Source organism: Martes martes (genome assembly GCF_963455335.1).
Source record: "Martes martes genome assembly, chromosome: 15".
Classification (NCBI taxonomy): domain Eukaryota; kingdom Metazoa; phylum Chordata; class Mammalia; order Carnivora; family Mustelidae; genus Martes; species Martes martes.
The window spans coordinates 52,537,944-52,553,511 of NC_137903.1; the positions used below are offsets into that span (position 1 = coordinate 52,537,944).

The 15,568-nt window shown below is 35.8% G+C and overlaps 1 protein-coding gene across 1 annotated transcript in view; it reads right to left on the reverse strand.

The window, feature by feature from the left end:
- The window catches only part of CEP350 (centrosomal protein 350), a 155,534-nt gene that overhangs the window by 85,321 nt on the left and 54,645 nt on the right, over positions 1–15,568 (reverse strand). Inside the window, exons 13-17 of the mRNA XM_080824205.1 lie at positions 14,333–14,483; positions 12,729–12,901; positions 4,490–4,676; positions 1,624–1,844; positions 1,109–1,272 (exon numbers count right to left, since the gene is read on the reverse strand). Coding sequence (XP_080680331.1) covers positions 1,109–1,272; positions 1,624–1,844; positions 4,490–4,676; positions 12,729–12,901; positions 14,333–14,483 — 896 coding nt within the window. The remainder of the gene's footprint in view (positions 1–1,108; positions 1,273–1,623; positions 1,845–4,489; positions 4,677–12,728; positions 12,902–14,332; positions 14,484–15,568) is intronic.

The following is a 15,568-nucleotide window of genomic DNA, read 5'->3' on the forward strand; positions in this document are numbered from 1 at the left end:
AAAAACATTATGCCACATAAAATAAGCTAAACACAAAAAAGTAAAAAGGACAGTTCCATTTATATGAAGTTCTGGAACAGGCAAAAAGTACTATGGTGATTAGGAATCAGAATGGTAACTGCCTCTGGGAGAGCGAGTTAACTGAAAAGGTCGTCCATGGGTGAACTGTCTGAAGTGACAGAAATGTTCTATATTTTGATTAGGGCTGTGCTTACATTGATCAAAACTCACCAAACTACGCACTTAAAATCTGTGTATTTTATTATATGTAAATACTAAGTTTTTTTGTTTTTTTTAAAGATAGCAACAGCAACTCCATGTAAGAACACTGCTTCTACCTTTATTGGATTTTTGTTAGCTAAGTTAAAGTCCACATTATCCTGGCTTTATCAAATACCTGGAATGTAGAAAATTTTCTTTTTGGTACAAATAAAGCATTAAAAACAAAACAATAAAAAGTCAGTCATCTCTACAGACCTGTACCCTTGGGGATAAAAATACATTATATGTTTATTAAAATTAAAAAAAATATTTTAAATATTTAAATTAAAAAAAATACAAATTTTTGAATATAAAAAAAAGTCAGTCATCTCTGACTTGTCAGCAAAAGAAAATATTGAGAATTGCTTGATTAGCTGATTTTCACAGTCATTTAAAAAAAAACAGAGGAAGAGGAAAATGACATTTTTGAGAGACAATGACTGAATTATTGTTCTGCTACCAAATATTCTATGTTTAACTTTTTTAGTACTCGATATGACAGTTTTCCCCAGGGTTATTTATAAGACAATTTTTTTCTACTTGGCAGGTGAAAGTTTGATGTGCTGGTTTTGGTTTTTCACCTCATCATTGAAACTATTTTTTTTTTTTTAAGATTTTATTTACTTATTTGACAGAGAGAGATCACAAGTAGACAGAGAGGGAAGCAGGCTCCTCGCCAAGCAGAGAGCCCGATGCGGGACTCGATCCCAGGACCCCGAGACCACGACCCGAGCCGAAGGCAGCGGCTTAACCCACTGAGCCACCCAGGCGCCCTCATTGAAACTATTTTAAATACCAAAGAAAAGAAAAAAAGCACAGAAAGCTAAAGAGAAAATTCCACAAATACCTTTATGATCTGAGCCAGAGATACACTCTCCTGCTGAGCAAGTGATATGCCTCTAACTCTTTCCACATCTGAGAGCTGGCGCACCGACTCCTCAATGGCACTCAGGTAACTGAGTTCTGCCGCCATACGATGCTGGAGGCCAGCAGGAGAAAAGCGCTTAGAACCTGGAAGGCATAAGTGACTGTCAAATGTAAGAGAAATGACCTCTCAGATTTCTGAAATTCATTTTTCATCTTAAGAACCAAAACAAGTTTCCTTTCCACTGCAGGAAAGACTGACTTCTTATTAGCACAGTGTACATTTTCCAGGTGTGTTCTGACGTAGGCTGGCAATGGGAAAAATCACCACTGTTGAATGTTTCATGCTTTTCAGTATTTCTTTTCCTGCACAATTCTGAATACTTCCAAAAGTAATAACATTCACCTGATAACATCTTCCTACAGTTCGACTGAAAGAAAAGGGATTTTAAGGAACAGAAGTCGTATCTTGAATGACAACTGCACAGATCTACTTGCCTGATGTTGAGGCCACCTCTGCGGTCGTTCTGCTGGCAGCAAGGTTCATATCGGTAAAAGATGCATTAGGCTTAAATCCTGCTACAGATGGAGGCGTTATTACTGAGGATTTAGATCTTTCTAATGAAGTTCCTGGAAGGTCAAACTGCAACAATTTCTGAGAACTTGGAGACAGGGGAGAAGTTGGAGTTTTCTGAGATCTTCCCTTGTCTGATGAGACACTAGAAGTTTTGGTTCATATAAAGACATTAGAAAAAGGAAAACTACTTCAAGAGCCAGCTAAACAATTCATAAGAACAGCATGTATTGCATTCTTTATTGACATTTAAAATGTTGTGACTCAGGCATTTAATCATTCAAACGTAGTCATTCAAACATAATCGCCATGTTGAATGAACGACTGAGTACGGCTCTCATTGCTAGACTTACAGTGGTCAATGAGCTAGGCACAAACCCTGCCCAAAATAATAAAACAGAAAAGGAGTTGTAATTAAACTGGCACTTAACTCTTTCTTCTACAATGTACATATATAATGAATCACATATTACAGTAAGAGGCAAAACTTTCTAAAATACATAGACCTCATATAGCAATAAAATTATAGCCACATATAAAAGGTAAGGTCAAGCCTATCATTTAAAAAATGCCTTAAAATGAAAAGATGGGATTGGGAGGGAGACAAACCATAAAAGACTCAATCTCAAGAAACAGACTGAGGGTTGCGGGGGGGGGGGGGGGGGGAGGGGGGATGGGAGAGGGTGGTGGGGAAATGGACATTGGGGAGGGTATGGGCTATGATGAGTGCTATGAAATGTGTAAACCTGGTGATTCACAGACCTGTACCCCTGGGGATAAAAATACATTATATGTTTATTAAAATAAAAAAAACTTTTTAAAAAAATGCCTTAAAATCTATCTCTGAAAGAGAATAAAGTATCATTTTGAATTAAACATTAAGAAATGACAAAAACCCACTATTTTGTTATTCCTCTTAACCCAAAAATTCACGGCAAAAAAGTTATTTTCCTACTAACCATCTCTAAGTACTTTATAAGTACTCATTTGTTTTCATCTACTTTTAATGTTATAGTTCTTTCCTGAACTTTCTAAAAAGAAGTAATGTCTCATAAGCAGTCTGGAATAACTCTTAATGTATTTATTTCAATTCAAGGCACATGTCTAGCTCCTCTCTGAGAAATTAGACTCATTAAAGTTACTGTTTCTCATAACAAAAAGATGCTCCCATGCACTAAACATTAATTTATTGAATAAATTACTTGAAGATACTTCATAAAACATGTTAGCACAGTTAACGCATTTCTAACATAATAAAACAAATTTACTTTTAGCTTTAATAAAACCAGGAGATAGTTTTCAAAGATAGACATTTCTCTTAAACCCAGCATATAAATATCTGAATAAAAGTAATCTTGAGAGGCATTCACTTGTTTACAGTGACCTTTAATTTACTATTGATGGTTTAGAGAACTACTATTTCTAATAGTCTGACAACCTCATTTATAGAATAGAAAACGAATTTATTACTTCTTTTACTAGATTTCCAAGAAAAAATTCCAACACAATATCAAAATCAAGTATGCCTGAATCTCACTTTTGGTTTTACAAGCTGAATTTGTATTTGCTCTGCAGAGAAGATTCACCTAGACTAGCATTTCCAAAACTATGCTTCCAACAATGTTAATAAATTTTCCAAAAAATAAAAAGGACAGAAAAGTAAAGAGCTTGGGGACAGAAAATGGCTATAGCCAAATAAGTAAAGAAAAAAATAAGTTAAATATTGTTTTAAAAATCTGAGCACTTCTTCATCAAAGCCTTATATCATAGGTGAGGAAGGTGGCAGGGGAAGTCTATTCTATAGTACGGGACATTTATCAAACTTATTTGGCTGTGGATTCTTTTTTAGAAATGTTTAACTTTGTTAATTTTGCCAAATAAATCATCAGAATATCTCTAAAGAAAGGTAAAGCTTTCTGACAAAAAAAATTAAAATTCAATTTTAAATACAGTAATAATGGTATTAACAATGTAAGATTTACAACATGAAAGCATTAAAATTAATTATCTGTATGTGACACCATACTAGAAAGAGCAAACAGTTAGTTTTAAAAGAAAAAAATAAATCCGTGTCCTCTCGGAGGTTAAATTTCCAGAAGGACAAAATCAGTGCAACACATAAAAAGTCATGCAGACAAAGGAATAGAAACTGCACATGAAGCAATCACAAAAGATCATATATAAGCAACAGGCTCAGTGTATGATACTGTATGGTATTAAAAAGAAGGGGAAAAGATAGTATGCAAGCTCTCTCTAAACAATACGAGAGTGAGATTTCAAAATCTGCTTGTCATCAAATAAGCTGAGAGAAAAGTTCACAGGAAGAAGGGTAATGAGACAAAAGGATGCTATGTAGGCGTGTTGAAAGAGTGGATGAACAAAGATGAGGAGAAATGTATAGAAAAAAGAAATGAGACAGTCTGTGGTAGCCTAGTGAAAAACACTTCAAATAAAGTTAAGTTCTTGGGAATTCATCTACAGAGCAGCTGTGAGCTCCCAGGGTAGCCTCAGGAGAGCAGTTGCTTGGTCAGAGGATTGATTCAAGATAACAACACTGTCAATGGCACTTAGAATAGAAAGGGGGATTGTGCTAGAGGCAAAACATTCCTGAGAGACGCTATAATAGTTTAGGTGAGAGATGACCATATTCTAAAATATAAAGACCCAAACTATGAACAAAACTCCAAAGTCTATTCAGAAAATATAGCAATTTATTGAATGGATTCTCTGAACATCAATAATGTTATAACTTTAATTAAATATGAATTACAGGTATAAAATATACATTACCTTACAGAATGCCCAGAAAGATCCTCCAAAATGCTATCAGTGTCAAGAGTCTGCTCATAATCTTTAACAGAAAGTTTGCTACCGGTCCCAGATTTCTTTCCCTGATGAGAGTCACGTTCCAAGCCAGAGTGTACTTTGTCCTCATCAACAAGTGAGTTCTGAACATTTCCAGTAATTGAATCCAGCCCTATAAAGCAAATTTCTTATAAAGCTGATTCCCAATGTCAGAAGCTACCGAGAAATAATTGATACCTATATTTCAAGAAAGTAATACAATGCACACACCAGACTTCTTTTAAAGTTATTTTTCATATATAAAATAAAGTAGTTCATCCTTCCGTTTCCACTTAAGAAGAATAAAGTTTCTTCCATTAACATCCCCCCACTTGCTGCTAAAACATAAATTGTTAAATCAAATGATAAAGAAGACAAGCATTTTAAGTAAGAATGAAGTACTATTCTATCCTTATGAAAAAGTAAGCAAAATTAGACTTTTTTTTTTTTTAAATATTTTATTTATTTATTTGACAGACAGAGATCACAAGCAGGCAGAGAGGCAGGAGGAAGCAGGCTCCCTGCTGAGCAGAGAGCCCGATGCGGGACTCGATCCCAGGACCCTGGGATCATGACCTGAGCTGAAAGCAGAGGCCTTAACCCACTGAGCCACCCAGGTTCCCCAAAATTAGACTTTTAAAGATAAAACCCAGAGCTGGGAGAAAAATAGTACTGAAAGCCAACTGAAGTACACAATCATTTTGAAAAGCTTTTTGACAAGAACTACATAGCCAGATTCATAAAACTTCTCATATTCTCTCAAAATACTCTTACTTCTCCAAGTATCTTAAGGAGATTATTGAAATAAATAAAAATTATCCATGATACTGAATGTACAACTTTAAAAAATTTTGACCTGAATCTCCAACAACTGAAGAGTTTTCTAAATTACATAGAAAACAGTAACTTGATCATTAACTAGCACTTTGTAATTTAAAACGCACTCATTACTTTATTGTTCTTTAACGTCTTTTGAACTGAACACCATAGGCTCAATTTATTGATGAGGTAACTCGAAATTTATGAGCCTACAAAACTTGCTAGAGGATACATGGTCATAGAGAAATAAAACCTAAAAATAGGCCTCAAGGGACACCCAGGTGGCTCAGTTGGTTAAGCAACTGCCTTCAGCTCAGGTCATGATCCTGGAATCTGGGGATGCTGCCCCACATTGGGCCCTTTGCTTCTCCAAAACAAAAAAACCCAACCCCTCCATGCCACTGAACTGTACAGTTAAAATGATTAAAATAAGGGGTAGAAGGTATTTGCAAAGGATATATTCAATAAGGAGTTAATGTCCAAAATAGATAAAGAACTGACACAACTCACCACCAAAAACCCCCAAATAATCTTATTTAAAAATTTAAATCTTACTTAAAAATAATCTTATTTTAAAATCTTATTTAAAAAATCTTATTTAAAAAACCTGAATAGACATTTTTCCAAAGAAGGCATACACATGGCCAATAGACATGTGGGAAGATGCTCGATATCAGTAATCAGCAGGGCAATGGAAATCAAAGCCACACACCAGTCAGAATGGCTAGTATCAAAAAGATAAGAAATAACAAATGTTGGTCAGAACATGGAGAAAAGGAAATCCTTCTGCACTGGTGAAGGAAATTTAAATTGGAACAACCATTGTGGAAAACAGTACAGAGGTTCCAAAAAAACGAAAATGGAAATACCACATGTACAATCTAGTAATTCCACTACTGGGTAATTATTCAATACTAATTTGAAACACTAATTTGAAAAGATACAAGCACCCCTATGTTTACTGCAGCATTATTTAAAATAGCCAAAATATGGAAGCAACCTAAATGTCCATCAGTAGATGCACGGCTAAAGAAGATGCATTGTACGTGTGTGTACACACACACACACACACACACAAACACGGAATATTATTCAGCCATAAAAAAGGTGAACTCTTGCCATTTGTGACAACATGGATGGCCCTAGAAGGTATTACACTAAGTGAAGTAAGTCAGAGAAAGACAAATATCTTTTGATTTCATATGTGGGAATTTAAGAAACAAAACAAATGAACAAACAATAAAACAAAGCAGAAACAGATCCATAGATACAGAAGACACTCTGGTGGCTGTCTAAGGGGAAGCGGGGTAGGTGGATGGGCAAAATGGGTGAAGGGGAGTGGAAGGTACAGGCTTCCAGTTATGGACTAAGTCACAGATATGAAAAGTACAGCATAGGAAAAATAGTCAACAGTATTGTAATAGCACTGCATGGTGACAGATGGTAGCTACACTTGCGGTAAGCATAGTATAATTATAGTTGTCAAATCACGATGTTCTACATTTGTGACTGACTGTAACTGTGTGTCACCTATACTTCAACTAAAAAAAAAGTGTTTGGGTGGCTCAGTCAGTTAAGCATCCAACTCTTGATTTCAGCTCAGGTTTTGATCTCAGGGTTGTGAGTTCAAGCCCTGCATGCTGGATGTGGAATCTACTTCACAAAAAAAAAAAAAAAGTGTGGTGATGACCTCCCCATGAGAACGTGCTCCTCACAAAGGACCTCCTCCACCTTTCCAGAAGAGGAGAAGAGGAAGCATAAGAGGAAGCACCTAGTGCAGAGCCCCAACTCCTACTTCATGGAGGTGAAGTGCCCAGGGTGCTAAAAAATCACCACTGTCTTTAGCCACACACAAACGGTAGTTTTGTGTGTTGGCTGCTCCACTGTCCTCTGTCAGCCTCCAGGAGGAAAAGCAAGGATTACAGGATGCTCCTTCAGACAGGGGCAGCAATAAAAGCACCCTGAAACAAGATGAATGGGAAACTATCCCAATAAACACATTTTGGATTAAAAAAAAAGAGAAAACAAAATCAAAGAAAGAAAATAATATTTAAAATGGCAATTTTTATATTGGGTGTATTTTACCACATAAAAAATAAACTAATAAATAAATATACTCTGCTATAGTGACAGTAACTGGATTACAACTTTTCATTAAAATTTAGTTTAGGGGCGCCTGGGTGGCTCAGTGGGTTAAAGCCTCTGCCTTTGGCTCAGGTCATGGTCTCAGGGTCCTGGGATCGAGCCCCGCATCAGGTTCTCTGCTCAGCGGGGAGCCTGCTTCCTCCTCTCTCTCTCTGCCTGCCTCTCTGCCTACTTGTAATCTCTGTCTATCAAATAAATAAGTAAAATCTTAAAAAAAATAAAATAAAATTTAGTTTAAAAAAGGAAAAATGAGAACAGTCATAGCATATGAAAAAATAAACAATTAAAGAAATGAAAACCACCTCAAATAAGATACCATTTTTCATTATCAGATTAGCAAGTATTTTTAAAATAATAAAGTCTTGAGTGTTATTCAGCACACAGAGAAAAGGATACTTATACACTGTTTTCAAGGGAGTACAAACTGATATTTTCTTTTTGGAGAACAACTTAAAATATACATAAAATAATTTTTGATCCCCCTTGACCCAGAAATTTCATCTCATTCATAGTAATTCATCCTAGGAACCTATGTAAAGATGTATACCATGAATTAGATATGCTGAACGCATTACCACAAAAAGGTGGGGAGGGGGAGACACATGCAAATAATCTAAATGATTATCCATCAGTTTGAATGGACTCTCTAATCTAAAACCTATTTATAATCCCTAGACTAAAAGCAAGTTATCAATACTGGGTATCTCTAATTTTTCATAATAAAAATGCATTTCTTTACTCTTTTAATATTAGCCTTTTTTAAAAGATTTTATTTATTTATTTGATACAGAGAGAGATCACAAGTAGGCAGAACAGCAGGCAGAGAAGGGGGGAAAGCAGGCTCCCCGCTGAGCAGAGAGCCCGATTCGGGGCTCGATCCCAGGACTCTGAGACCATGACCTCAGTCAAAGGCAGAGGCTTAACCCACTGAGCCACATAGGTGCCCCCATTATTAGCCTTTGAAAAGAAATACACAATTTAAAAATTGCTCTTCATTTCAAACAACCAAAAATTGTAGACAATACAAAGGACTATGCAAAAAGAACTAAACTCCAACCAAGGGACGTATACACAAAGAAAATATGTGCCACTACTTTAAAAGATTGCCAAATGAGGGGCGCCTGGGTGACTCAGTCTGTTAAGCATCTGCCTTTAGCTCAGGTCATGATCCCAGGGTCCTGGGATCGAGCCCTGCACTGGTCTCCCTGCTCCAACAGAGTCTGCTTCTCTCTTTCTCTCTTCCTCTGCCTCTGTGCATGCTCATGCTCTCCCTCCCTCTCAAATAAAATCTTTTAAAAAAATAAATAAAAGATTGCCAAATGAAATTATATTTTTAGGTTCCAAATTAAGATAAAAAATTTTTTTCTTATGATTACCACTTTAATCTACCAACTACTTGCAGCCACGTTGGGAAGTTTTTATACAGAGCAGGCAGATGCTACTTCTCACCACCAGATGGAGTATATACAACAAAAATTACACTAATTTTAGAACTTAGGGATAAAGGAGAAACTAAGTTTTAGATAATGCTGTATAAAGTACAATACACAGAAATTTTTTAAGGCATTATGAGAGGGGGTTAGGGAAACGGGAAGCCATAAAACACTACCTACACTTCATCTAATTATGTTTTAGATAACATTTTTTTTAAAGGTTTTATTTATTTATTTGACAGACAGAGATCACAAGGAGGCAGAGAAGCAGGCCGAGAGAGAGGAGGAAGCAGGCTTCCCGCTGAGCAGAGAGCCTGATGCGGGGCTCGATCTAAGGACCCTGGGATCATGACCCAAGCCGAAGGCAGAGGCTTTAACCCACTGAGCCACCCAGGCACCCCAAGATAACAATTTTTAAAAACCTATATTGAATCATATTGCTTATAGTTATATATTCAACATATCATGATATTTTAAGTTGTACAGTATATTATAGTATAAGATAAACTAGATTTAAGAATCAGAAGTCATAATCCAGGCTGTGCCAATAACTAGTTGGTAACCTTAGGTTTGACACTAAAAAAACAAAGCAAAACAATTGCAAAGTAAAAGAACTGAGTTAAGTTCAGCATTTCCCAAAATACGTTCAGCTGAATTCGAATGCGTTATCATGCTGATGGAAGAAATGACTCTGTGGTCAAATAAATTTGGAAAATACTTCATACTGCAGCCTCATCCTCATCCTAAAATAAACAATGCATGTTAGCATATTAGGAGTATTGATAAATCCTGCAGAAAACAAGCTGGTCTCACTCTAAAAGCATTTCCCAAATTTATGGAACCATGGAGCTCTTCTCTACTCAGAACACTTATGAAAGTGCTTATCCAAATGAAACAGTATTTCACAAGAAAAGACAGACATTGGGAAGTGCTATCAGAATGATGTCTGGGGCGCCTGGGTGGCTCAGTGGGCTGAGGCCTCTGCCTTCGGCTCGGGTCATGATCCCAGAGTCCTGGGATGGAGCTCCACATCGGGCTATCTGCTCAGCAGGGAGCCTGCTTCCTCCTCTCTCTCTGTCTCTCTGCCTGCCTCTCTGCCTACTTGTGATCTCTATCTGTCAAATAAATAAATAAAATCTTAAAAAAAAAAAAAGAATGATGTCTAATTGCCACCAAAAACTTTCAGAACAATCTGCAAGAGAGTTATACTAAGTTAATGATTAAGTAATAATTTCTCCTAGCACTCTCATAATGGGAGCATAAAGTGGCATTAGCTTTCTGAGGGGTTATTTGGCAAAGTGTACCCAAATTCTGAACATGACATACTCTTTGCCCCATTACCTCAATTCTAGAATTTTACCTTAAAGGAAAGAACCAGATTGATGCATGAAGATAACATTTATAAGGATATTCAATGCAGCAGTGTTCATAATGGAAAAGAAGAAATACAATAGCCTAAACGTCTTACAATTTGGTAAATAAATTATACCAAAATAATAAAACACTGGCTAGTCTTTACAAGGGTGATTCACATTTACTGACAGAGAAAGAGATCTATAACCCACTGACAGAACAAAAGAGCATGTAAACAAATGTGGTCCCTCATGTAACATTTCCTATTTACATATGCCTACAAATTATCTGGAAGGATTATTACTAAAAATCTTAACATTTCACAGTCAACAGAAGGTCTGTTACTTAAAAAAAACCACCACCACCACCACCACCAATAACAACAACAACAAAAAACAGGAAAAGAAAACAAATGTTGGCGTGGATGTGAAGAAGCTGGAGCCCATGTGCATTATTGGTGGAAATGTAAAATGCCAGAGCCACAATGGAAAACAGTACGACATTTTCTCAAACAGTTAAACATAGATAGACCATTTGATCCAACAAATGCATACCTGGCTATATATACAAAAAACCTGAAAGCAGGGACTCGCAACAGTTATTTGTACGCCAATGCTTATGTCAACATTATTCACAATAGCCAAAAGGTGTAAACCAGAATGTCCATCAAATGATAAATGGATAAACAAAATGTGGTGTATACACACAACAGAATATTACTCGGCCTCAAATGGAAAGACAGTCTCATGTAAGTCAACACACAGATGAAACTTGAAAACATTATGCTACTGAGCCAAACTAAAGGACATATTTTGTATGATGCCATTATGTGGCATCTAGAAGTATCTAGAGTAGTCAAATTCATAGAAGGTAGAAGAGTGGTTTGCAGGGGCTGGGAAATGGGAGGAAGGAAGAGTTAGTGGATACGGAGTTTCAGTATGGGATGATGAAAATGTTCGGGAGACGGATGGCAGTGAGGGTTGCACAGCAGTTGAATGTTTTTTAATGACACTGAACTGTACAATTGAAAATGGTTAAGATGATGGGGTGCCTGGGTGGCTCAGCTGGTTAACCGACGCCCGGCCTTTGGCTCAGGTCATGATCCTGGAGTTTCCCGGGACAGGGTCTCACATCAGGCTCCCTGCTCATCTGGAAATCTGCTTCTCCCTCTGACCCTCCCCCTCTTGTGCTTTTTTTTTTTTTTAAAGATTTATTTATTCATTTATTTGACAGAGAGAGAGAGAGAGAGAGAGAGAGAGCATTAGCAGGGGGAGCAGCAGGTAGAGGGAGAGGGAGAAACAGACTGCCCACTGAGCAAGGAGCCTGACAGGGGGCTCGATCCCAGGACCCTGGGATCATGACCTGAGCCGAAGGCAGACACTTAACCGACTGAGCCAATTAGGTGCCCTGTGCTCTTTCTTTCTCTCAAATAAATAAATAAAATCTTAAAAAAATAAAATGGTTAAGATGATAAAGTTTATGTTATGTAAATTTTACAATTGTTAAAATAAAACAAAGTTCAAAAAACATTAGCATTGGTTATTTTCAAGTAGAGGGATTAGAGGTGATTTTAATTTTTAAATAGTTTTCTTTTTTTTTTTTTTTTTACCGATTTCTACTCCCCCTGTGGTTTGTTTTAAGTCAATGAACAATTTTTACAATTAGAAAAAACAATTTGGGGAGCAAAATCATTCCCTAGGGGCCATCCTTTGAGTGTAAGAGGCTTTTCCTAATTACTGTATCTTCTTACATCTAGGCTTACAGAGCAAATTATAGCCAAGAGTAGAACTGAAGGGACTGATAGATGTTCTCTTCAATCATTCAAAAATACTTAAGAGTGCCAAAAGGCAGCTACAGTGGCCAAATACTGGCATGTATACATTCTATCTGTTAATTTCACATATACTTCCAAAATTACCACACAAAGCACTTACTGATACCACTTACTGATATCATCTTTATTTTAGAGATAAAAAAATTTGAGTACTTTTAATTATGCTTGAAATGTACAGGATATACTCTACAGTTTTTTTAAAAGCAGTTGCAAAACTAAATGATTTCATTTGTTTTTTAAATAAAGGGGTGTGTGTATGTGTGTGTACATGGTTTTATGTATACACTGGAAAAACAGGCACGAAAATGTTAATAGTAGTTATCTCTCAGAAGGGGGATCAGTGGGGACTTAAACTTCTTTTACACTGTTTATCTATAATCCTTAATTTTTTATCATTGCAAATGTATTCCTTTTGTATTAAGCAAAGGATTTATACTGTTATATATCAGAAAGGTACTATTATAGTGATAAATATGAAAGCTATCCCATTTTATCATAAAGAAATTCATCTAACTTCTTATGGAATCAAATTATAACTTTAGATCACTACCACAAAATGATTGGTAAGAGAAAAAAAATCACCATGTAGAATTCCTCTTACATTCTATCTTTTCTTTTTTTCCTTTCTTCCCTTTAGAAGAAGTAGATGAACGAGACGACGCAGCCGACTGGGCCCCTGATGAGTGCTGGGAGGTAACATCCACAGAGGACAGATCGTAGGCAGACTTTCTGCTAGAATGGTCCTCCTGAATGCCCAAATTGCTACCACCAATACTGTCAAAGAACAAGCAATAGTGGTTAAGGAACAAAATAAAAGTCTTAAAACACAGCTAGAACTATGGATATTTTAAAATCTATTTAATCACAAGGAGGATATAACTATAATTGAAGATGCCTTCCACTTTTCTTTTTTGTTTTCTTACAATCATAAGCTTGGATTGTTCCCTATGGCTCAATTTATTATTGAGAAAAATCTAAAGGGAGTTGTCTACTGAAGTAAAAACCAATAAAAAAATGGATAATTCAGACACATAAAAGAAAAAATATAATGCTGGAAACTGGAAAATATGGCCTCAACTTCCATTTAAATTCATCATTTAATGTTATAATCATTTTCTACCCAATAATGTTCTTCAATCTAGAAATAAAATGCAATAAATCATCTTGATTGGTGATATTAAATATTTGGAAATTGTGATTTAAAAATTTAATCTTAAAAAAAATTAATCTTTTCTTTAGAGTTCAAAAGTTAAAACTATACTTTGCCCACTTTAACTTGAGTAACATTTATTTTCATAAGTTTAACCAGACAGAACTAATTTTCAAAAGATCACCCAATAATTTTATATGGATTATAATTTGTAATTTGTGAAGAAAATTATATTGAATGTGAGTAACTACAGATTACTTCATATGGCAACAAAATTTAGGGAGGAAATTCTCTCTAGCAAAGTCTGATTCACTTACTCTATGACTTTGTACAAGTAACATAACCTGGATGCTTCAGTTTCTTCTCTGAAGCAGGAATGGTAACAAAAATACTTAATGCATCAGGCTATTATAAGAATGAGTAAATACAAGCAAAGTCCCCCTCAGTCCTCTCAGTGCCTTGTACATTTTGTCCAACAAATATTAATGCTGTAATACTGTTATTTTTCAAAGACTTGAAAAAGTTTAGATGTTCTCCCAATTAGGAAAAAAAATGTACTGATTTACTTGGGAGCACGGAGTCAAGGATCTATCGAGGTCATCCTTGATACTATCATAGAAAACCATTACTTAATCTTATATTCGCATACCATGGGAGAGTTTCCCAATACCATCCTCTACCAGGGATTCACAGATTGATTTAAGAGTGTATAATCTGCTTATTGTGTGCCAGGCCGTGTTCTAAGTACTTTGTATTTCACTGAATATTCATAACATTCTATGAGGCAGGTATGATTATTTTCCCCATTTACAGAGAAGGAAACTGAAGCACAGGGGGTTAAGTAATATGCCCAAAGACAAACAACTACTATCAGAAGAGCCAGGATTTAAAGCCAGACAGTCTGGATCCAGAGCCCATGTTTTTAATAAGCTCTATGCTATGCAGCCTCTACATGTATCTTTAAACAAACAAAACTGACTCATAGTCACACCACAGTTCTCATTCGTAAATTTTCCTCACTCCTTGGATTTTATCCCATGTCAACATATCCTTACTTAGGTTCGAGAGCCGATTTTCTTTCTGTCAAAGTCCCACTCCCTGGAGAGGAGACAAAATCATCTTCATATGAAACACTGCTTACAGGGGTTGTGATGGTATTTAAAGGCCGTGATGCTGAGGTTCCTCTTTCCAACCTATCTTCAAACCCTGTCAAAAGTAGTCGTTGAAATGTCCTTAAAATAAAAATAAAAAGACTACAAGCAAAGCATTCCACAATATGCAGATTAACAACATGGATTTAGGAACATTTTAGTTGGCTTTTTTAATGCTTCTATTCAATCTATCTTTATATCTAACAATACATTTTTAACTATTTATTAGGGAAATTTTCAAACATACAAGAAAGAAAAAATAGCATGATGAAACCAAGGTATAAACCACCTGGCTTTAACAATTATAAATACATGACCAATCTAGCTTCAACTAAATTTCCTATTCTCCACACTTCTCACTCCCCTCTCAGACTACTTTGAAGCAAATCCTAGATAACATATCATTTCAACTCAAAATATTTCAGTATAATTATAAAATCTTAATGAAAATCCAGTAAGATATAAGAAAAAACATAATTCTTTAAAAAAAAAAATGAGGATGTTGATTTAAAAGCACTTTGCTTTCAACTTCTGCTTTTCAGTTTTTTTAAAACTTTAAAATTACCACCTATAGGAATAAGTGTAACAGGAGATCGATGGCATGTTTAGGTCTACACAAGATCAGAACAAAGTAGCTAAATACGAATCCTAGGAAAATGTACCGCCCAGTTAAGCATAAAATGAACAGATGAAATCAATTCATTTATCAAGTAAGTTGTTCACTGTGCAGAATGAAAATAAAAAACCACAGCGTATTAATAACTGACTTAAGGCTCAGCCTCATTCTCCAACATGGAAATTCTAAAGTTATGTTAGCATAAAATGGGTAGAACCCACCTAGAGTAGGAAGAAAAGAGAAAGTGACTTGAAGGAATTACCATAGAAAAGGAAACCTGTGTTGAAGAATTTCAGAGGTAAGAAAGAAACTTTAGAAGTCAGTTGTTTCATGATCCAAATACACGCAGCTACATTTCTGTTCAAAGTCTAATTTTTTTCAGATTTTTTTATTTAGGTAATCTCTAAACCTAATGTGGGGTTCAAACTCACAACCCCAAGATCAAGAGCAAAGTCTATTTTTAAAATTAGTTTTGACAAGCAGTAATAGTTTCCATATTAGGATATTACCACAGTTGCCCCTCT